This window comes from Larimichthys crocea, chromosome XVII, assembly GCF_000972845.2.
Source record: "Larimichthys crocea isolate SSNF chromosome XVII, L_crocea_2.0, whole genome shotgun sequence".
Classification (NCBI taxonomy): Eukaryota; Metazoa; Chordata; class Actinopteri; family Sciaenidae; genus Larimichthys; species Larimichthys crocea.
The window spans coordinates 13219376-13243753 of record NC_040027.1 but is presented as its reverse complement, the minus strand read 5'-3'; the positions used below and the strand labels follow the sequence as shown (position 1 = coordinate 13243753).

The 24378-nt window shown below is 43.5% G+C and overlaps 1 protein-coding gene across 1 annotated transcript; it reads right to left on the bottom strand.

Annotated features, from left to right (window-relative positions):
• Positions 1–3071: 3071 nt before the first annotated feature.
• Positions 3072–23402, bottom strand: reps2 (RALBP1 associated Eps domain containing 2). The gene is made up of 19 exons (XM_027290583.1): positions 22932–23402; positions 18986–19109; positions 18490–18647; positions 16512–16614; positions 15650–15756; positions 15418–15562; positions 15276–15339; positions 13421–13589; positions 13277–13330; positions 13007–13085; positions 12771–12845; positions 11811–11859; positions 11580–11716; positions 11212–11273; positions 11025–11114; positions 8635–8721; positions 8279–8412; positions 7266–7368; positions 3072–4146 (listed from the first exon to the last, which is right to left on the bottom strand). Exons 1-19 carry the CDS (start codon positions 23109–23111, stop codon positions 4078–4080), a joined length of 1989 nt encoding a protein of 662 aa, XP_027146384.1. The 5' UTR covers positions 23112–23402; the 3' UTR covers positions 3072–4077.
• Between the last annotated feature and the right edge of the window lie 976 nt (positions 23403–24378).

The following is a 24378-nucleotide window of genomic DNA, read 5'->3' as shown; positions in this document are numbered from 1 at the left end:
TTTAACCTTAAGCCACCGGGGCCGATACAAGTGATCGAGAAGCCCGATGAACTTGAAAAACAACTCGACGTGTTGTTGTCACAAACATTCGTTCAGTTCCTGAAACATAGATTAATATGGACTCTGTCACCAAGGATTTTTTCTATTTGTGTCTGAGAGCACTAAATATCACTGTCTCCAGCTAGACGAATCAATAATAGTACTAACCCGTGTAGATAATAATAATCCAGTTGCTGACTTTGTGTGAGATAGCTAGATGGCAATTATATCAAACAGGCATTTACTCAGAGACAACACATGGCTGACACATATAGTTTCCTCATCACGTGCAGCTGTCATCTAGAAATGCAAACCAAACACTTTAAAGTGGTATTTATAGTAGAGCGAGAATGGCTCTCCTTTAAGCTCTCTGATTTAATGAACACACACACCCCTCTCTATAGGATGAAATACAGTACGGGAGGAGATACTGTAAGTTGACGCTGCAGGTAGTGACATGCAGGCCTGTGCCAAATATTGGTTATGGCACCGAGGAGCTACGAGCGCCTTGTTGTCGTCTGGCATCCCGTGTCTGTCTCCTAGACTGAACTCATTCACTCATTTATTTTCTCAGATGTGGGAGCAGCGCATTATTCCTGAATGCCTTAACACAGACTCAAATGCTGTTTTCCTTGGATTTGAGAATCTGTTTCATTTTGTTCTCTCGTTTAAAAAAAAAAGAAAAGCCCTGTGATTTCAATCACCCAGAAGAACTTCAGTCTTACTTCCAGTCTTTCGTACTCAGCTAGGCCCAATTTAGTTTTGCAGAATCCTTCACATCCTGGAAATGAGTTATGTGCTGCTATTTCCAGGAAAAATGAGAGGTGAATTACATCAAGTGTACAAGCTGTAACAAGACTAAGAGTCTACAGCCGTGCTAGCAGCTCTGTGAGGATATATACTTAGGCAGAGCAGTGCTTTGAGCTAATATTTGCACGCTAACACGCTCACTCTAACAAGGCTGATGGTGCGTAGGTGTGATGTCTATTAATTAGCAATCAGCACGTTAACATGCAAACATTTGCTCTTGGAATATCATTAGTATTGTGATACTTATATTTTGATGGTGGTCAACAGTCAGAAGATCACCCTGAAGGTCTGCACCACATTTCATGGTAATCCATCCATAAATTCAATAGTTGTCACTCAAAATGATTAAGATTCATCGTTTGGATTCATCATGGATTATTGGTGCCAATAGATCTAGCAGATGTCGAGACAAAGTCAGCAGGGTTCATCCTCTGGGGAACATGCATGTCTTTGGAAAATGTCTTGGGAGTAGTTGAGTTATTTCAATGTGAAAAACCACCGAATGTCAACCTCATGTTGGCGCTACAGGAAGTCAAGGGATCACCGAAGTTATTAAGATTCATTGTCTGTACACCATGGATTATTGGTGCCTCTGGGGAACATGAACATCTGTATAAAATGTCACGGCAGTCGTTGTTGAGATGGACAAAAGTGAATGGACGGACTGACCAACACAGAGCTATCCCATGAGTCATGCTGCCTTGCACGGCTAAAAAAAACAGTGCTGTGTCTCAATTTGTGTACTTCCATACTTACACTTGCTATATTGAGTACATGAGTGCGTTCATGCTGTCAGTTATGTACAGTGAGTACCCAGGTGGTGCACTCATAGCGCTGGACACTTGCGCTCAGTGGTCACCATTTTGGCTATGTAGTGGAAGGTGATGCTCTGCACGGTTGCACTTTGTTGATGAAGAAATGGCAAAATTTAGCAATCATCATTTCTGGTACGTGCACAATGGCTGTATACAAATTGAGATGACGCTACCCAGCTAAAATTAGAAAACTACGCCGGGAAGTACACAGTCTACTACACAGAGGGGTACTAACGGAAGTACTTGATGTCTGGATGAATCTCAAAGTATCTTGTTGGAGGACTTGGAGCCAGTATGTATTTTGAACGCAACATGAATGAGAGAGAAATAACTGTGAGGTGTCTAAATGGGAGTCAAGTGTGTCAGTGGATATTTTTGGACGGCTGTGGCCGGGGGGGGTCTGGGAATACAGCCATCAGTGGTGATCTGCTTGACCCTCGGTTGTTATGTCTGTGTCGGAGAAAGCGCAGCTGCTATGCGAGAGCCGGAGGGTTATGACTGCAGACTGTTTGATCTCGTTGGCTCTCATTCCAGTAATTCAATAATGTCTTCTGATTCATCTGTTAATGTGTCCAAACTTCAATGTCACCATCTTTGGAATCTGAACAAGTGAGCTTTTGGAATTTCAGTTCAGTTTTTCACACACAGTTCGAGACATTTCTTAAGAAGTTTTGCACGTTTTCTGCTCAGATTTACGCAACACAAAGGGTAAAACAATGTTTCCAACAGATACTCTTCTGTCCATCTATCTATCCATCCATTTTCTTCCATTTATCCAGGGTCAGGTCGCGGTGGCAGCAGGTTTAGCAGGACATTCCAGACGTCCCTCTCTCGAGGAATGCATTCCAGCTCTTCTTGGGGGATCCTGAAGCATTCCCAGCTGAAGTGGGCTATGTAGTCCCTCCAGCAGGTTCTGGGTCTGACCCGGGGTCTCCTCCCAATTGGACGTTCCCAGAGCACCTCCAAAGGAAGGCTGCCAGGAGGCCAGAACTACCTCAGCTGGCTCCATTTGACTCTAATCCCTGCGGATGTCCCAGTTCTTAACCAATCTCTAAGGCTGAGCCCAGCCATCTGATGGAGGAAGCTCATTTCGGCAGCTTGTATCCGCGATTCTTTTGGTCACTACCCAAAGTTCATGACCATAGGTGAGCGTTGGAATGTAGATGGATGGAAAATCGAGAGCTCTGCCTTCAGGCTGAACTCCCTCTTCCTCACAATGGTCCAGAACAACGTCCACAGTACTGATGACACCACATAAACCCGTTGGCCTGTCTCCATTTTCCCATCACCGTAAACCCCAAGACACTTGAACTCCTTTGCTTGGGGCAGCAACTCGCCCCCCACCCGTAGGGAGCAGTCCACCATTTTCCAGCAGAGAAATAAGTAAAATAAAAGAATTACAAGCAATAAAAATAGGCAACTTTATTGATTAGTTTGATTACTTCAGCCCAGAGCTCAGTTGTGCATCATTTAAGGTGAATTTACAGTCCAAATACTCACATCATTATAGCAAACATGCAGTATCAAGCATGCCATCATGTATTTCAACCACTTCATTTACCAATCATGATCAATCCAGGATGTGTGTGTGTGGGTGGGGGGAAATGGTCTAAAGCAAGTTTAAGCAGCACCACATCTTTGCATAGATAAAATCAAAACCACATCTGCTCGTACAGAGAAATCAGCTGTTTTGAAATCTATCTTGCAGAACATTAGAAGAATATTGTGCTCATTTGTTTTCTTTTCCAGAATTGGTTTGGGTTTTAATGGTGCAGAAAAAAGTCTTCATATCATGATAAACATAAAGAGATTAAAAAAAGATGGTGGTTACATTAAAGATGGGGCAAATTTTCAAGTAAAACATAATTTTTTGATACAAATCCAGTGTCAAAACATTCCTCATTGTCCTCATAGCCCCATGTTCCAGTGTTTACGTCGTAACAACAATCAAGTCTATTGATACGTAATGATGCAAAAAATAAGATTTAGAAACCAATCTGTAGCACCATCGCTTGCTTTAGACCCCATGTGGATACTCATGAAAACACTCTGTATCCACACACTGTGACAAACTGAGAGTACTCGATTTTCCGTCATTAAAACGTGTTGTAATCATGATGAGATTTATGGGAAATCAAAAGACAAAAAATAAGTTAGAGCGCCACGATGATATTTTACATGCATATCATACAGTGAAAAAAAACAAAACAACGAATGGTTCAATCCTGAAAAACATCGTTAAAAGTAATACGGTAACATTCGGATGTTTGTCCCCGTTGTCAAACCTTCACATTTATTATCAATTCATGACAATCTGCTTTCTGTATCTTGACTCAAACGTTCATGTTTGATAGAGATGTTTTTTTTTAATTAAAAAAAAGGTGACACGTGAGTGGCTCTAACAAGACTTCAGTCACGTCGAGGCCAGAGGTCGCAGAAGATCCAGCTGGGACTCCAAGGTGACCCTCTCCTGGTGAACAACCTGCAGCAACAGAACAAACATCTTTGATCACTGCACTCTGAACGCCTCATTATGATGTATAAATAATTACATTATCTGATTTATTTGCCATACTTTAGAACAAGACAGGCACCTAATGTTTATTACACCATCAAATCTAATGTAAAAATGTAAATATTATCCTGAGGGTGGCACTAGAGCTGAAGGCCACAAGGTCAGCTCAGTAGGATATGTACAGTGTTGATATTTGGCACCTTGACTCTGACCTTGTCACTCCCCACAAGAGAGCTCAGCTCAGCAGGGACTGAGGAGTCGCCATCATCACCTCATCACTCCAACAGTTGGCATGTGAGTGTCGAGGTGAACTCGGGTTGACTGCCTTAACTAGCTCACAAGCTTTTGTTGTTTGCCCGTGCTCCATAACTATGATCTGTCCGCTAAAGTGGCTCTTTAAAGTTCATTACACCGCAAATATAAAAGTGTTGGACGGCACACGAAGATTGTCCTCGGTGGTTACCAAGTCTTTGTGTGCTGTGAGGCACTTAAAGCAGCATTGTGTAACCTTTCTCTATGGACATAATGACAGAGGTGAAAAGATCGAAAGAAGACAATGATGGAGGGAGCTAAGATGACAAAAGGAGAGAGTGACCGAGTAAGAAGCCGCCAGATAGGAATAAATCTGGGACTGACCTTTAGTCGTTGGCGAGAGCTTGGTGAAATAAAAACTGAAAGACAGACGCCGAGCTGGGCTTCTAGTTGCTAGTTACTCTTCCAACTAGTGTGGGACTGCTATGTCGTGTGTTGTTGACCTTGCTTGATGTTTGTCTGTTAGCAAATGAAAATTTCTTCAATTTAAATCTTATTTAATTTCAATGATTCAGTGCAAACAGAGGCTGAATCAGACAACTGGCACACCATTTAAAGTTCCCGTTCAATGTGTTCGTGATTAAGGAGGAAGAAGCTTTTTGGAAGGCAGTGACACAACATGTGCTGTTTTATTACTGGGTCTGTGACTCACTGTGCAACATATAATAATGTCTTACAAATCATTTTGTGACCTCTTAGATTTATGATAATACGACTTTGGATGTTGGGAAACAGGTCATAAGTTAGATTCATGGCAATCTGCTCATTGCACGGGGGAGGTATCCTGCATGAAAAGACGAGGGTTTGGCGTAAGCGCAGCATAATTAAAACGTAATGTCTGTTCAGTAAATTTAAAGGCAGTCTATCCGTTAGATTTTATTTTATGGAAGTTGCCTGATGGAGGTTTGAGAAAACAGATCATGAAAACGATGAATCCTCTGCTGGAAATCACGTTGTCAAGATATCTTGGAAAAACTTGGACACATCGACCAACAAATGTCAAAATATCAGTCAAAGTACTGACACATACTTCCTTCTGCAGAATGATAGTAAAGGTTGGATTACAAGGCTAACACATTTTTGGTATCCATGAACATTTCCTTCTACTACATGTGTCTTTATTTCAAATGTCTCAATTTCAGGGGAGGAAAAAGTCAAGAAAAGAGCAGTTCCTTTCCTCCCAGCCTCCTTGTCTTTCCTTACACACCCTGTTTCAGTTGGATGCCTGACAGGCCCACACGCTCTATTTTAAAGAAGACAGTTGTGAATGCCAATGGCTGTTTGGTATTTCAACAAGGCCTGAATCTATATAAAGACACATACGCCTTTCTCTGCAAAATTCCACAGATGCTTTGAGGAACAAGCAGAAAAAGAATCAATGATATCCTGGAGTACTACAGGAAGACGAATGATCTTATAAAAGCTTAAAATCTATCGTACGCTCAAACTACCTTTTTGGATTCAGCTGTATTCTTTCTTTTTTCCTGAGCCTCTGCGGCACTAAAGCTATAAAAGTGCTGCATGTGAGCGTGAAGGTTTCGCCACTGGATCATTTACGAGGAGAATGACAGGCATGCAGCATGTGTTCCAAATGTGAATACGTGTGCCACAGGCAGATCCCCAAAGCAAACAGCCAAGTCTGTGCCATTAGTTCAGCTATGAGTGACGGCGAGCGGAGCAGACAGTTCGGAGCTCCGAGCTTTTCACCAAGTTGGACCAGCGGGAGTCTTTGTTGTCGCGCTCATTTGAGAACACACACACGGTCGAAATCAGCGTGAACGTGAATGCCACCACGCTCTTCTGCTTGATGTGTTTTAAAGGAGCCGTGTGTAGCACTTAGTGGTATCTAGTGGTGTAGTTGCAAACTCCTCGTCTCACCTTCTCCTTTCTAGCGTGAAGGTGGTTGCAAAAAATGTGAAAGGAAGAGGAACAAGTGTTTAATTTGTCAATCCTGGACTTCTGTAGAGACATGGTGGTTCAATCATGCAAAAAGAGTGCCAAGAACTTCAGTTCCTCAAACGTCCACTTGAGGCTGGCTCCAGAATGAGTCAGTCTCCATAAGTCCCCATGTTCAAATGTCCAACTTCACAGCAGAAATAAACATGTTTACAGCCTGGTACAAAAAACAGTTTTGGTCTCTATAGCTAATTTCCCCGTTCATGACAACTGTACTGAGGGTGAATTTATATAGAACTCACCTGTTCAGGTTATATTAAGACTTAAAGTTATGCAGAATTAACAGCGTTGACGCTTTGATTGACAGGTAGGTGCTGTTACAGGCGGCTTGTTTGAGCAACCAGGCTTCATTCAGCCTGCCAGGTCCAGCTGATAGGCGGCAGAAAGCCACCATACACTGAGCTTCACATATGACTCTTTATATGTCAACATGGAGAACCTAGTGCAGGATCCACGGTGTGTGTAGATATAAAAGTCTCATTCTAAGGTAACGATTCTTATTTTCAAGTAATTATACACCAATTAAAACACACTTTTGTGTATTATATTCCATTTCTTCCACCTAAATCTGACACGCTAGACCTTTAAGTCCTTGACCTTTGATTGAGCTGTGTATTTTCCCATTTCACAGTGTCCCAGAGGAGCAGCAGGAGGATGAGGATGAGGAGGAGGAGGAGGAGGAGGGCAGGGAATGTCAAAAAGTCACTGCGGCCAGCCACTAATGTAGTCCGCACCCACTCACATAGACAAACACACCCTCCTTCAGGAGTGTACTGTACACAGACTGTTACGGTTGCATCTACGAGTGACGGGCTGACCTTGAGTTGCTGCTGGAGCTCGCTATTGAGACGTGTCAGCACCGCGTTGGTTTCCTTGTTTTTACGGATCGCCATCTGGATTTCTCTCTTCTGTTTGGACAACCTGAGAAGGAGAATTTTATTCACTTTTATCAGGTTTTAAATTAATTTCCTAGAAAGATAAAAGAAGATAACATAGCAGGATAAGAGCTGGGTACGAGAGGATTAAATGCCTCAAATTAAAGTGAAACAATGCGTTGCTGCACTCAAAGACAGTCGACGCCGAATGATGATTTAAGTACGGGGATTTTACGTCAGTCATCCAGCCATTGCTGGCAGTCACTGCTGTTATTGATGTTCACCTTCTCCTGCACTGACAGTTTGAATGAGCCGTCTAGTCAATAAGGAGACAGGAGAACACATGCTAGAGTCATTAGTCGTGCATTAATGTCTGTTAAATTCTCCTATCTGGAAGCTTTTGGGGGTTAACCATCACCTGACGATACTTTTCTTAAATCTGGATTAACTGTGAACGCTACACTGACATATTATCAGCTTATAAACATGGCTTATTCACATATCAAAGCAGACATGGCCTAACGTTAGCGTTCGTTTGGAGTCTTATCTCCTGAATGTAGGTCTGCTTCGCTCTCTAACATCTCTTTAAGCTGCTAAATGTTCAAACATGTCTCTCTCTGTTGTCTGGTGTCAGGCAGCATCCAGAGGGGAAGTTTCTGAGCTTTTCCATCAAAAACAGCTGCTTGTTGCGGCTGAAAACGATGCTGATGTGAGCGAAGAGGGTGAATCAAGACAACTGAAACCAAAACAGGCTAAAAAAGGCTAAAAAGCTGTGGGTACCTGCAGACATACGTGATAATTATTTGCTTTAAGTCACATTTAGTCATCTGATCCCTTCCTTTAGCAGCTTTAACACGAGTCACCTTACAAATATTTTGTCTTCTGCTACTATTTTGAGCTAATTCTACTCAATATATCAACATTTCAGTTGAAAAGTAAACTTGTTTGTAACTAACTTTTGAGTAGACTTGGCAGGGGTAGGAAACGGCATGGCAGATGGAGGCACGGCCTCCAGGTTCTGGCTCTCTGGGTGGTATTTCCTGCGAACTGGCTTCTGTGGTGGTTGACTGTGAGAAACTCCAATCACGTCCTGAAAGAAAAGTCAGAAACTAAAATTATGCTCATCAGAGAAACAAAGACACAAAAAATAAAACTAGTTTCTAACATCTAGTTTGATGTTGATGTCAGGGTGTAAAGTAGGTTCAGCTGTGGGTGGTGTCCCTCCATCAATGAAGACATGTCTGAGAGGCATTCAGAGACCCGTGCAGAGACCGAGGGGTCGTCAGGTGGATGCTACGTTTGCAGTTCTGACCTGTTTTGACGCATTTGTCAAGTCTTCAGTGCTTGGACCAAATCTAGAGCGTGGCCCCTGTTCTTCAGGCTTCACACTGCTCTCCTCCTGCAGCGGAGACAAAAGCAAATTAAATCACACACAGACTGGTCAGCGTACGATAAAAGATCGCTTCCTACTCAGAGCGTTGATGCCATGTCGAGGTTAAATGATATGAAGGAGCTGCTAAAGAGGCAGGATGAAATGTGTCTGCACTGACTGTGGATAAATCAGAGACGTTCCCTGCAGGGATGACGATGTAGCGCTCTCCAGGCGCGGCTTCCTGCCTGCCCAGGGGCAGCCATGATGGATTAACTTGCTTTTATTGCATCTCCTTGCTGCATTTTAGCCATTACTCTCTTGTAGACATAACGTATAAAATATCACCACCTGCTTTCATTCAGCAGAGAGGTTAATAGTGCACGAGTGTGAAGACAGGCCCTAAACATAAAGGTTAAGTTCAGCTCATAGCAAGACTGCAAGATTAGTTGTGAAAGTTGAAGGTTTTCTTACGAGGCAGCACCTTCTGTACTTTTTCCCCGCAACATTTCCCATCTGTTAATGTTGGATTTGGTGAATTTGATCCACTAATTTCTACGGGCTGCTGCTGTCTCCATTGTGGTGGCAATTGAAATGCCTCGGCTTTCGTGATGGCTTAAACAGGCTAATGCTGCCGCTTTCAAACTGCACCCAAAGAAACCTACGAAAATCCATCAACTGACATGCAGGCAGGCACAAATAAATGACCCCGACTGTATGTGTAACACGACCGCAGCATGGAAACATACAGTAGTAGTTGCTGCAGTGGCAATAAACCACAGGAGCTCCATCAGCAGCGCGTGTGGTCGCATCAGCCATCAGGTCACGGCCGTTTCACTCCAGCAACGTAAGAGAGAAGAATTACTGTCACTGTCACATCGACCTTTGGAAGGCCGGATTTTTAAAACCGGCCTCATCTAACTGATATAAATGAGAGCATCCAGATTACACTATTAAAGCTTGAAGCGGACCAACACAACAAGACGACTTTGACCCCGTCTCTGTCTGAATGAATTTACACGTCAAGTGCCTCGATGGTAAATTTCTCTTCACCGCCTCTGGAGGACTCGCAGCGCCCCGGTGAGTGTGGACGGTAGTCGGGCTGACAGAGTGTTTAACTACGCCGCGCTCAGGAAAGAAAATAAGACAGAAGATGTGGCATTCAGGTCACGACTGCTGCAGCATCACTTCTGGCTGTCTGCCCAGTGTTGCAGCAAATACACTGTCGGTTTCGTCTTACTGACCCTGCTGTGGTCACTGGAAAAGTTTGGGAAGTTTGGGAAGTTTGGAAAGTGAAGGGACGTTAAGTGAATGTACATTGAAAGTGAGCAGTTTGGAAAAATTAAGTTAAGTCGAGTGCAGTGAAGTCAAATTAACTCAGGATGCTAAAGTAAAATAAAGTGAAGCGAAGGAGAGCAGTGTGACGTAAGCAAAGTGAAATTAAGCGAAGTGACTGTAAGTGAAGTAGAATACAGTAAAGTGAAGTCAAAACTAAGTGCTCTAGATTACAATTAAAGTAAGTTAAATTAAATACTGTGCAGTGAAGTTCAGTGAAGTGAAGTACAGCACAGTGAAGTACAGTGCAGTGCAGTAAAATTAAGAGAAGCAAACTAAGAATGCTGAAGTAAAGTAAAGTGAGGTGAAGGAGAGCAGTGTGACGTAAACAAAGCAAAAAATTAAGTGGTGAAGAAACTGCTGGTATTGAAGTGAATTCAGTTTTATGGGCAGAAATATTTTAGCTGAAATAATGAATGATGTCAATGCTTCAGACAATAAAATAACACCCGATAAGTTGGTGAGTTTTAGAGAGTAAACACTGAGTAAACTGACCTCTTAATGCTGCATCATATAATAAAATATAAAGTATTTTTTTTTTTACACATTTTCATTCAGACTTTAGGCTGGATTGTTGCGTTGTGTGACAGGATACGAGTCTAAACCAAAGTGAAATAAAATGTGTCAGGAGAGACAAACGAAGGACAAGGAGAACGAGGCTGAGACTAAATGAGCAACATGCGACTTCAGCCGTAAATAAATCCTTGACGTCTTCCCTCCCTCGCTCCCTCGCTCGCTCTCTCGCAGTTTGATGTACGCCGCTGTCATAACCTCTAAATTCATTTGTGTCTTGAAATAGAGGCCCCCGTATATTTGACAAACATGACCTCGGTGACACGTTTTACTGCGCAACATCTGAGACGGAGGGCGGAAAACGGAGGAGTGGAAAACGCTGACGACCTGGGATGGAGTTTTAGAGTTTGCCTTCTTATATTTGGAAACTCCAACCACGACAAATCAAAGCAGGAAATCAGATTTTTCTTTTTTTTAATGCTCACCTCTTCTCTAAAGTGACTGAAGTCAGCAAAGTTTGGCTGCTGCACTTTACTCTGGGGAGTTTTCTCTGAGACGCTGATAAAATGAGAAACCTGAAGAGTGAGAGAGAGGATAGGCACCGTTCAACCAATCATCATAAATTAACCTAAAACAGCCTGTGTTCACTGGACTTAATCGCACAAGGCTTACCTGTGAAGTCGACGGCCTCGGAGGGAGAGCTGGAGGAGGCGGCAACCATCCACCTCTTACCCCTAAAATCCAGAAGAAATATCACTCAGCTGTAAGCTAGTGTGGTTATATTTCTCTGTTGCTACTAAAGCACCATAAACCATCCATGTTTCCACAGTCGGACGCTGACTTGTGAGCCGCTCAGCTTTCAGACTGAACAATACAAACCTCACTTTTATCACCATTTCTCCATTTAGTTCCTCCCTGAAAGAGGAATTACCGTAAACAAAACACAATAACTCGCTTGTGAACTCCAGGTGCCCTGTGTGTGAGTGTGTGATGGATTGTGAGTGAAGACGGGGGAAGAGTCGGCGGTTGCCGGATCTTACCCGGAGCGCCCTGCTGGAAGAGCTTGTTGAGGTCCAGCGAGGAGGCCCTGGAGTGGGTCTTCTGGGGTCGAGGTGGAGGGGTCGGAGGCTCCTCTGCTTTCTTCACTGCATCTTCAAAAGAAGTGCTGGAATAAGACCTGCAGGTGAGAGAGAGGTCACAAAAAGAAATAATGAGGGTGACGAACGACGCAGGAGTTGACAATGTTTGTTTATTTCTGTCGTTGTCGTCACCTCGGCCTAGTTTTTGTCCTCATCTGCGTGTCCAGGTCGTGAGGCGGCTCTGTGAGGAAGGACACGTTAAATGAACAAACGTTTGGGCTCGCTCGAGTAGCTGTAAATGAGAAGCAACTACTTCCCCGTGGAAACACAAGCGATGATTTCATGTGTGTAAGGCAGCTCAGTCACACTTACACATCCGTTCAAAGCCAAACCACCTCAACTCTGCAGTGTGCTCACAGACCACTGACCTTTCAGACTTTCTATTTGAACCGAATGTTCACCAAATGTAAGAAAACAGGAACGATTCCCGACAGTGAAAGTACTGCTGTTACATGAAGTGTGCAAAGCGTTCACGCCATGTTTCCACGTTAAAAGGATTTGTGAAACAATCATGAAATAACTTTTTATTTCGCTGATTAACTGGCTTTATCGATCCCGGCGCTCCCTCACTGTCATTCACTGTCTATGTTGCTCAACCACGGATCATTTTGCAGCGTAAATTGTGAGTCAGACTCAGATTTAGAAGCTGGGTACGTGAAATAAACAAAGCCAGAACAAAACAGGTAGAGTATCAGAGTTTAGTCCACGAATCCACCTGGATAGTCTCAGTTTCAGTTTGTGGAGACTCATTGACTGATCTTCTGGCGATTGCCGGACGCCGCGTGACATCGGGTTGCGTTTTTCCAAAAGTTGGATCCGCAGGTCACTGCATTTTTTGCTGGACACCTCCGTAGCCAAAACGGACTACCTCCACTCAAATGAATGTAAAAAAAAAACAACTCATAACTCTGCAGTGTGCTTACAGTATTTTTCCATTTCAGTTCAAGTTCACCAAATGTGAGAAAAGAGGAACGATTACCAAAACAGTGAAAGTGCTGGTGGTAACTCTGTGGTACATGAAGCCTGTATGTGCGGAGACAAAGCGTTCATGGTTTGTATTCCCACGTTAAAAAAAGGGAGTTTTAGGGTCACCTGGCCTCTCTGGAAAAGCACCAAGTTGTAGAGTCGGCTTCTCGTAAGACGCTGTTGCCCTCTTCACACCAACATCTGCAAACATAAAGTACAAACATCAGGACACAGATGTTACTCCAAACCCATGTGGCCTCCTGACATATTCTGATTTGTAGTTTTTTTTTAATGTTTTTTTTGGAGTGCCACAATCTAGGTTAATATTTTGTGTTCGCTCAGAGGAAGTGAGTTCATTTTACCTTGTTTGCATGATTGCTCTTTTAAATCTTGCTTTGCTGTGGGCAGACCCGGCTGGAGCCTCTCTATAATGCTCCGATCCTGCAAAAAACATTAAAAAAACAACGATCAGCTACATAAAATCACTCATCCTGTAAACATGTAGTGCAATTGAGGAAGTACAAGTTCATGCTCTAAGGTGGGAATACTGGTGGAATAACACGGAGCAGCTTCATGTTCAGCTTGTTAGTGCCTCCTACAGGCACCAAAGAGTATCTGAGGATTTGATTTACCATCTGACCAGGCCTCAGTTCAGCTTCCTCAAAGACAATAAGAGGCTCTGCACTCTGTAAAAATAAAAAAAAAGCACAGTTTAAATGCAACCAGTAAATTAAAGACATTTATAAACATTTCAGACAACAGATTCGTAGCCTCACTTCAGGAGTATCCGGTATGTCCTCTTCCTGCTGCATGAAGCCAGGCCGCAGGCTCAGAGGAAGGCTCTCGGGAAGAGGGTAACCGTTCTTGCGGGCCACGATCAAGTGAAAGGCTGTGCAGAACTCAGAGAAAGTGAGAGCTCCATCTCTATCCACATCACTCAACTCCCTTAAAAAACGAGTCGACACAATGAAACACATCTGCAGAACCTGAGGGTGGAGCTGTAGACTTACAAACAATAATAATAATTCCTGTTAATGTCTCTAGTTAAGCTACTAATTTATTGCTAATATATTTAATATTACGATATTAATTGTAATTAAAAACAGTTTGTATTTTTACTATAAATTTACTGAAATTACAGCCCAGTAAAACAGTGACAGCACAGTGTTAGCCTCTTTAAACACGACACTGTTTTATCATGTAATTTCAAAACTTTTAATTTGGTTAAACATCAAAGGAAAAATTCAGCAAACTTGAAAATATCTGTATTCTATACTGAACTAGCTTAGCTTAGCATAAAGGCTGGAAACAGGGGGAAAGAACATGCTAAGCTAACCACCAGCCATGCAGCATGTTAGTTAATTAAGCTAAGCTAAGCTAAACTAACAGGACAGCATTGTTAATTCAATAAGCTAAGCTAAGCTAACCACTAGCAGGATAGCATGTTAGTTCACTAAGCTAAGCTAAGCTAAACTAACCTCCCTGCAGTACAGCATGTTAATTAACTAAGCTAAGCTAAGCTAACTGCTAGCAGTACAGTATGTTAGTTAACTAAGCTAAGCTAAGCTATCTGCTAGCAGTACAGCATGTTAATTAACTAAGCTAAGCTAAGCTAAGTGCTAGCAGTACAGCATGTTAATTAACTAAGCTAAGCTAACTGCTAGCAGTACAGTATGTTAGTTAACTAAGCTAAGCTAAGCTAAGTGCTAGCAGTACAGTATGTTAGTTAACTAAGCTAAGCTAAGCACCAGCAGTACAGTATGTTAGTTAACTATGCTAAGCTAAGTTAACTGCTAACAGTACAGTATGTTAGTTAACTAAGCTAAGCTAAGTGCTAGCAGTACAGCATGTTAGTTAACTATGCTAAGCTAAGCTAACTGCTAGCAGTACAGTATGTTAGTTAACTAAGCTAAGCTACGTGCTAGCAGTACAGTATGTTAGTTAACTAAGCTAAGCTAAGCACCAGCAGTACAGCATGTTAGTTAACTATGCTAAGCTAAGCTAACTGCTAACAGTACAGTATGTTAGTTAACTAAGCTAAGTTAAGTGCTAGCAGTACAGCATGTTAGTTAACTATGCTAAGCTAAGCTACGTGCTAGCAGTACAGTATGTTAGTTAACTAAGCTAAGCTAAGCTAAGCTAAGCACCAGCAGTACAGCATGTTAGTTAACTAAGCTAAGCTAAGCTAACTGCTAGCAGTACAGCATGTTAGTTAACTAAGCTAAGCTAAACTAAGCTAAGCTAAGCTAACCACCAGTAGCTGTACAGCATGCTAATTACTGAGCTAACACTAAAGGGATAATTTGGTTTTCATGTTAGCTTAGCCTGCAGCAAATGAGAAACATGGGGTAACAGCTAGCTTTGTGCTAAGTTCTTGTGTATAAAGTGAATAAACATAGAAACATAAAATATCAAAATATTCCTTCAAACAATGAAAATACAGATATATAGTTTCCACATTAAAATCCATCCAGTCACCCTGTTTTGTTGCAATAAATGCCCAAACATCTCTGTGGTGAAGTCTGTTTGTTTGTCTGAGGATGAGAGGACAGTTTTAACACGAGGACTCTGCCTGACTCAGCTGACCCGAGATCAGGACAAGGACAGACAACACCGTGAGTCAGCACTCACCAAATGTGGGAAAGTTCTGGTATTGGCAGCTTGGATTTCGTGAAGAAGTTCTTTGCAATGGCTCCTAGAAGAAAAGAGTCACAATAAAATATGTATGAAATAAAAATGTGTAGAAGACGGGGTGGGACAGGAGGGTCCATACCCAGGATGAGAGCCCCCAGGTCAGGCTGCAGGGTCTTGAACTGGTTGGTGTAATACTCCAGCTGTTCCTCTGTGATCCTCCAGGGGTCATCATCAGAGTAGTCCACCATACCCTGCTGCTGGTCCAGCCTCTCTGATGAGGAAGCCTGGAGGAGGGCGGTAGACAGAGATCAGACTTAAAGAGCTATTATTAACGTGATCGCAGAGGTATAAATAAATAAATCTGTCGCTACCCGAGCCATGGCAGGAAGCTCCACAGTGGGTTTGGTCCCGTAGTTGCCGGGCGAGGAGTGCGGCTCTAACTGAACGATCGGCCGCGAGGAATGTTTGCAATCATAGGCTGAAAGATAAAAGACAAGAGGAGTGAGCTGAGACACAGACGTGCAACCGACTGAAGCGAGGGGAGAGAAATCAGAGTAGAACCGCAGTTCCTCAAACGTCCACTTGAGGCTGGCTACAGAACGAGTCGCTCTCTATGTTAAAATGTCCAGCTTCACAGCAGAAATAAACATGTTTACAGCCTGGTACAAAAAACTGTTTTGGTCTCTATAGTTAATTTCTACGTTCATGACAACTGTACTGAGGGTGAATTTATATATAACTCACCTGTTCAGATTATATTAAGACTTAAAGTTATACAGAATTAACAGTGTGGACGCTTGTGGGTGTAGTTACAGATGACCAGGCGTCACTCAGGTCGCCTCAGGTCCGCTGATAATCCACATCTTATAATAAAAGGTAAATAAAGTTAATGTTGCCTCATTTTATTTGTCATTTAAGGAGCATCCAGCCTATAAATACCCTCCGAACCGCTGACGGTATAAAGAATGGACGACGTCTCCGTGACGTCAGACAAGAGCTGGATCACAGATCATCGACAGACCTGAGGCGAGCTGAATGACGTCCGGTTGCTCAAACAAGCCACCTTGGCTTCACTTCACAGCCAAAAGTACATTTCCTAGTGATGAAAATAAGCCGTGACATTACAGCGTTGAGTTGTTTCTACTAAAAGAAGGTCATTAAATCTACGGTGCTACGATCTCTTCCTCCAGATGCAGAGTGTATTTGTTGTTACGAGACAGGAAGTCCACTTACAGATCTGTGAGTCAGCCCCATTTCTGGTGTACGGGTAGCCGCGGTAGGTCAGCGGAGAGCGAGGCGGTGAACTGCACGGCGATCGCGGTGGCGACCACGGCTCCTTCGGGGACAGGATATCATGTTAATACTGACACAAACACAGAACATTAAATCAGATTTGAAACTCTCTCACTCTCTTTCTCTCTCTCTCTCTCTCTCTCTCTCTCCGTGATCAGGTGATGTTATGAACATCCTGTTCCAGCTCATGTCGAAATGTGCCCTGTTGCTCCGAGGTCCGCTGAGGGCGGAGGCAAATGTAACCTAATCATAAGTCAGCGTACCTGTAACTATCCTCAGATAATGGCTCGCTCATGGCTCAGTGCGTCTTCCTCCTGAAGTATCTATTTGAGAACAGGATCATCAGTAGGTTACCTGGATAGCGCTGACCTGGAACAAGTCTTTTATGTCGGGCCTGCGTTCCAGTTTCGTTGAGGTCGCGATGAATTACAAGGACAGTTTTGTTTCTTTTGACATATTTTCGGGAGAGTTTCGTGCAGAGGACAGCAGAGAGACGACAGGAAATGAAAGAGAGAAAGATGAGGTGTGACATGGAACACCGGCTGAACTCGAAACCAGGGACGTCAGGGTGCCACAATGATGTTCAATCGATTTTCCAGGATGTTTCCAGGACTTGATGAAGCTGCTACGACAGACAAAGACGTGATATTTTCCTCCCTGACATTTTGTCACTCACTCCTGTAATTACAGGACGAGTCATGACTTGGTGGTGCTGCTGTGACGAGTGAATTTCCCCCCGCTGTGGAATCATTGAATCTTTCTGTGTGTTGGTGGTCTGTGTTGAACCAAAGCAAAGCAGGGTGGAGTGGTAGACTTCCAGGTCAGTAGAATAAGTTTCTTAGCAACCATTATTCCTCTTTGCAAAGTGGTCTGCGTGTCGTACGGTAGCTCAAAAGTCTCTGCATGGGTTAGGCTGAACGTCTCTAGAATAGACTAATGAGAGCTGTTTAATGTAGGACAAAACCGGAACAGATGCTCTGATGATCCTTCAGCAGAGAAACTTTGTTCAGGGAAGAATTGTATCAACTATTGTAATAACACGAGAAGCAGAACCGACCTAAATGTGCGACTCAAAACTGGAGTCGAGTCTGCGAGCATTATTAAACTCCGTCCATCCATCTTCCTCCAGCTCCTCCTGGAGGATCCCGAGGTGTTCCCAGTCTAGATGGGTTATGTAGTCCCTCCAGCGGGTTCGGGGTCACTCCCAGTTGGACCAGTACCAACTCTCATCAGGTTATCACATCATACTTTCAGTCCCTTTAGTACACCGACTTTTCAAAAGATTTCACTGCTGCAGACGAATTTCTAATTTTGCTTTGCTCAAGTCTCGATCTCGATCGTTTGTGCGAAGTTGTCAAAATCTTGAATGAATGAATCTTGTATTCTTGTAAACAGCGAGGTTCCTCAGTCTCTGACTAAAGTTTTCTAGTGTGCGGTCGGTCGACTTTAACGCGGTCTGTGAGCTGCCTGCTGCAAAAGTTTTGGGGTGATCTATAGGAGGATGTTGAAATAATTTTCAAGGACATTTAACTTTTTTCCCCTGACAGTCCGTGTGTTTGTCATGACTGGAAAATCGGTCAACTGTTTTCCAGTTTTTCCAGGACGCATGGGAACAACGTCCTCCTGTTTCTTCCTGATGTTCTTCGAGGTGAAACAGTGTTCAAAAGTTTATATGAAGCTATCTTCCAAAGTTCCTCTGGTTTCCATCTGGTTTGTGTGTCTGCATACTTTTGGCCGGTCTGATACCTTGAAGGAGGGCTTGTCATTCGGCATTTCTGCTCTGCTGACTATAGCTGACTGGAATGTGTCCGCTCGGTGCAACGTTCTCACCAACCTAACATCTAAACATCCAAACTCAATATGAGCTATTGATGTCTAACATCTCAGACAGTTAATTAACAATTATATATATACACACCTTCTTCTCTATGTTGGCCTCTGGATGTCTGAAGGCGCTCCTGTCTGCTGGAGTCCAGGAACCAGGTGCAACTCCCTGACCGTCGATGCTTGAAAGGACGGACGAGTATCGCATCTCTGGTTCATTCTTCAGCCCAACAAATCTGGGCAGAGGTAGATCTAAAGACAGACACAAGGTTTCATTTTGAGTTAGTTTGGGATATTTCTGTCAAAACAAAAGAAGATTTCACGTATATAAAGAAGATTTTGTTTCCTGTGTGATGATCTTTGACATAATGTGGAATTAGATGTGAATATCAAAACAACCCTTTATGAACGATAATCCATCACACGACCCTGTGCTATGGTAGAAAACAGATTTTCCTTTGTGTGCTCTTCTAATAAGGGCAAACCCACTTAGCCCTTTCCACACGACTCCCCTTTCACCCAGATTAGACCAAATCCTGCCATGTTAAGATAATCTCCTGATCCCCTTTTGCCCTGAGCAGCAGACTTACTGGCTGTTACGCTCTCCAGGTGGATGGGCAGACCAGACTGGGCGGCCGCGAGCAGCTTCAGGGCCACGTAGAACTGAGGTGTACCGAAGAAGCCCAGACGCTTTGCTCCACACACCTCGGTCACCTGAAAAAGATTCAACAACGTGTTGAACCCTGGCGAATCTCATCTTTCTTACAGTGTCTAGCCAGGAGTAAGAAAGCTTAAGCATGTGATTTTTTTACACAGTGATAATGTGCAGGGCAAAATTACACTAACAGCATAAAGGTCGGAGAAACAGTATGTAAAGGATCAGCAGCGCAGTGGGAGCTGTTTGTCCAGGACTCGTTTGATTAGAGGTTCAAAGAAGATTAGGATTATTATGTAGGACAATCAAGGAAAAATTCCCCAAAATATAACAAGAGGAAATTTTCTTTGGAAAAAAAAAAAAAGATTCTTGAAAAGTAAAAATTGTTTAAAAATGAAGTGACGTGAACAAAAGCTCCTTAAAACTGAAACAAAGCGAATCCTAATAAGGGTAATTCCTCTTTGTCATGGTACACACACACACACACACACACAACACAGTTGGACATTTTAACATAGAGACTGACTCATTCTGTAGCCAGCCTCAAGTGGACATTTGAGGAATTACAGTTTTTAGCACTTCACTTTAAAGCCATGGAGGTTACCGCTTGATTGCCCCTCTATAAGGAGGTACTGTGGCGATGGACCCTGGAAGGTCAAACTAACCGATGACAAAACATCCAAAAGAGAAAAGCTCTTCTTGTGGCAACAACGGATTAACATCTCTAAAATGTTTCTTATAAACTTACAAGAGCCAAAAGTTTTCCTGTAACACTGTCCGGTCCTTGTTTTTGAGATACGAATAGAACAGTCCTGCTCTTAATACCCAATGTCCAGTGAGGCTGAGGGCCGGGCGGGGTGCATGTGGCTCATATCCCCTCATGACACATTACTTCAGCCTGACCTGCGTTGTGTACATTCAACAGCTTTTCAGTGAGAGGCCGAGCGGCGGTGGAGGTCAGGTCTGCAGTGCTGGAGAGTGCGACTGAGGTCAGCGGAGAAAGATTAATGAAGAGATTATTTCAGGAACACAAGTGAAAGGCCTTGAGGAACCAAACCGACAGGTCAGATCTGTGGCCTGAAGGGGGAAGCTATTTAAGGAACCTGGAAAAACACCTTAGATTCAGCCTTGGTTTGTATGCTAGCATTTGCTAATCAGCACTGCTGGGAATTGGGTCACTCATTTTGGAAGTTTGTATTCATTTCCATGATCGCTTATCCTTATCAGGGCCGTGGGAGGCTGGAGCCAATCCCAGCTGGGGCGAGAGGTTGTGTCACCAGGCCATTACAGGGACCAATTTAGAGTCACCACATAACCTATTGATCTGTATGTCTTTGGACTGTGGGAGGAAAACCGGAGTACCCAGAGAGAGAACCGAGGCAGACAAGACCTTTAAGACCTGAAGGTGCCGTTAGAAAGAAGTGAGAAGTGAAAGAAGAGTCTGGTGTGTGCCGAGTATAGTCACATGTTAAGAGTTTCATAAACTGCTGTGTTGACAGACAAGATGTTTCTGTGGAACCGGTCTGGTTGACTAAAGGGTGTGGCCTTGTTCAAGATACCTTTCCAGACTTCAGCACCTGATGACGTCACGTACAGGACTGGTAGAGCCGCATGCTACCTGCTATGTATAGGAGCACCCTGGCAATGTGAACTATTGGTTCACTACTTGGCTCTCTGATTCTGGCTGAAATATCTCAACAGCTATCAGATGTTTTGTCATGAAATTATCTGCAGACGTTCTTGGTTCCCAGAGGATGAACCATGCCGAGTTTGGCTTTACTTCCAGTGACACCAGCAGGTTGACTTTGTCGCCTATTTGGTGAAACGTCACAACAACTACTGGATGGATTGCTATGAAATTTAGTACAAAGTTATTAGGATTCATTGTCTGGGAGCCACTGAGATATGCATTTAAAAGGGGGATGCTGATAGGGAGCAGAGCCAGTGTCGTGCCAGAACAGGAGCTAAGCAAGCAGGCCTTGCAACTGGGGGTGCTAAATCACAATTATACCAATTTTTATAGTGTTGCTTGAACACTTTTATTTATTCATGTTGATTGATTTCTTTGTCTCTGTTGGTACGCCGGTTGGTAAAATGATACTTTGTGTGTTTTACAAGTTTAATCTGTTAAAAGCAGAATAATAAAAAATACTGTTCGAATGGCTGCTCTGTTATGTTCACATGATATGTTTATAGGAAACATTCGCTCCATAAAATCAGCATAACAATTGATTTCTTTGCAGAGTAACGTGTGTGGGAAGCTGAGCGTCACAGGCAGAAATGACAGCTCAGCAGGGATGAGGGTCATGCTTTTACTACTTATCTGCTGTAAACACAGGTTGGACATAAAACCTTCCCCTGCACATGTGCTCAATCATGTGAATCATGACTCAACAAAACACACCTCTACATGCAGGGATGGAAAAATCCTCTTGCTCTGACAAACAGCAGAGAGTACTTACAGTAAAAAGCACTCAAATCGAACATAACTTCTTTGTCGTTACGGGGGATCATGCAGGAAATGCACCATTTATAAGCCTCTGATACTGTTTGACACAATGACCCAGAAGTCAGCATCGAGTCCAAGAGTGATCCTGCAGGCATCCTGCAGCCTGGGCCAAACACAGCTCAGAAGGCTGTGTGTCAATCACCCCCGTGCGGTGGCGGCGATCCAGGCTGGACAGGAAGGAAGCGGAGCTCAGTGCCAAACTTCCTGACACCCACACAGAGACACAATAGGCTGGGTCGACCCCACAGGACCGCGTGAATGAGGCGGCAACCCGCTGTGCTCATCTGAGAGGGAAAAATATGTTTATATCCCCGCCATGGCTCAGCAAAATGAGATTTAGAGTCAATTAAAAGCAGCTTATCCCTGCCTCTGCTAATATATTAGTATGTATGGTATCAGTGTTTTTGCAAGTTTTAGTCAAGCAGCATCCTCCGTGGTTGGTGAAGTGCCGAAAACTGCAGTTTGTCAAACGTCCACTTGAGGCTGGCTACAGAACGAGTCAGTCTCTATGTTCAAATGTCCAACTTCACAGCAGAAATAAACATGTTTACAGCCTGGTACAAAAATAGTTTTGGTCTCTATAGCTAATTTTCATGTTCATGACAACTGTACTGAGGGTGAATTTATATTAAACTCACCTGTTCAGATTATATTAAGGTTTAAAGTTATGTATAATTAACAGCACGGACTCTTTGATTGACAGATAGATGCAGTTACAGGCAGCTTGTTTGAGCAACCAGACGCCATTCACTCACTCACTCACTGCACAACAGCTCTTCAGAACCTGCTGTCCCGGATATGTGGTCCATATTTATACAGTCTATGATTGATGTATGACCTCGTGTTTAGGTTTAAAAAATGTTTTGACACCTGGCATGACACCGTGACAGACATTTTTCAACACCGTAAAGACAAAAATAATGAATGAATGAATGAAGTGAGAGGATTCTGCAGACCTCATGCTTACTGGCATCAACTTTCTGCCCACAGTAGTAAACAAACTCAACACAGATGACTTTAACTTTACTGATTTATGATGTGCACATTAAAATATCTATAAACCCTGACTTAAAGATCAGAATAAAACATAGATGTGCTCACTAAACACTGAGCTGCAGATGCAGAGGTTGCAGTCACATTTACAGCTAATGCAGTGGAGTAGAGGGGCTGCCCTGCTGTGTGACAGAGGACACACACATACAGCACACACATGATCACACACTGAAGAGCACATCCTGATCATTTGGAGCCCCGCTCCCCTCCTGCAGACCTCAGAGGGTTTCCTGAGCAGCAGCCGCAGCTCCCCCTCCTCCCTCCTTCACACTTGTGATAACATGTGATGAGCAAGCAGGCGCAGATGTGTGGCACTCACTTTATGCAGGGATTCAGGAGGTAGCTGAGACGCCTTGAACAGCTCTGCCACTTTGGCGGACGACAGTTTTCCTGATGTGTCAGCTTGGCACAGGCTGTGGAGACCTGAGTAATACCTCTGCTCATGTTCATTCAGGGAGATGAAACTCCCTGCAGACGCCACACCGGATTCCTGATCCATTCCCGGGGCTGACGCATGGAGGATCCAGCCGGAGAAGCACTACAAGCAAACAGATCGATACATCCCGACCCGGACACCGGCTCCTGTTTCCAGACGGAAGCGGCGTTTTTTTTTTCTGTTGTTTTTTTTTTTTTTTTTGGCAGCAGGAGGGCGGTATCACCTCCGACAAGAGCCTCCCGTGTGCGGGCAGACTGCCTGCTCCGTCCTCCTGCCTGATATGGCTGATTGTAGCAGTGCCGGCCTGAGCCTGCGGGGGGCGGTGCAGCACAGGAAGAAGAGGCAGGCATTGTCTGGAAATAAAGAGCTGCTTTGTCCCCAAACACCACCCAAACACCACCTGAACACCACCCAAACACCACCCAAACACCACCTGACACCACCCGAACACCACCCAAACACCACCCAAACACCACCTGAACACCACCTAAACACCACCCAGACACCGCCCGAACACCACCCAAACACCACCCAGACACCGCCCGAACACCACCCAAACACCACCCGAACACCACCTGAACACCACCCGAACACCACCCGAACACCACCCAAACACCACCTGAACACCACCTGAACACCACCTGAACACCACCCGAACACCACCCAAACACCGCCCGAACACCACCTGAACACCACCCGAACACCACCCGAACACCACCTGAACACCACCTGAACACCACCCAAACACCGCCCGAACACCACCTGAACACCACCCAAACACCACCTGACACCACCTGAACACCACCCAAACACCACCCAAACACCACCTGAACACCACCCAACAATTATGATTAGTACCCAAACACCACCTGAACACCACCCAACAATTATGATTAGTACAATTATTATTTCATACTACTAACACAGTCACTGAATAATGCATAATATTATATATTATATATATATTATATATTATATATATATATATTATATATTATTATATATATATATAATATATATAATAAATAAATAATAACTTTATCTATAGAACCTATAAAAACACGAAATTAATTAAATTAAATTAAATTAAATTAAACTAAACTGAAACATTTCTAAGAAATTGAGTGTGCCTGACTCTGGCCCCGTCGCCCCCATACATTATTACTGACACTGCTCAGAAAATTCAGTACTAGAAAATTCCCGCAGAAATTTTGAGACTGACGAGTGGGCTGTTGCAGGGGGTCTGTGTTCAAAAAACACACCTCAAATATTCATTTTTAACATGTTTATTTAGACACAGGAGCTATCCATTAGCATTAGCATGTTAGCA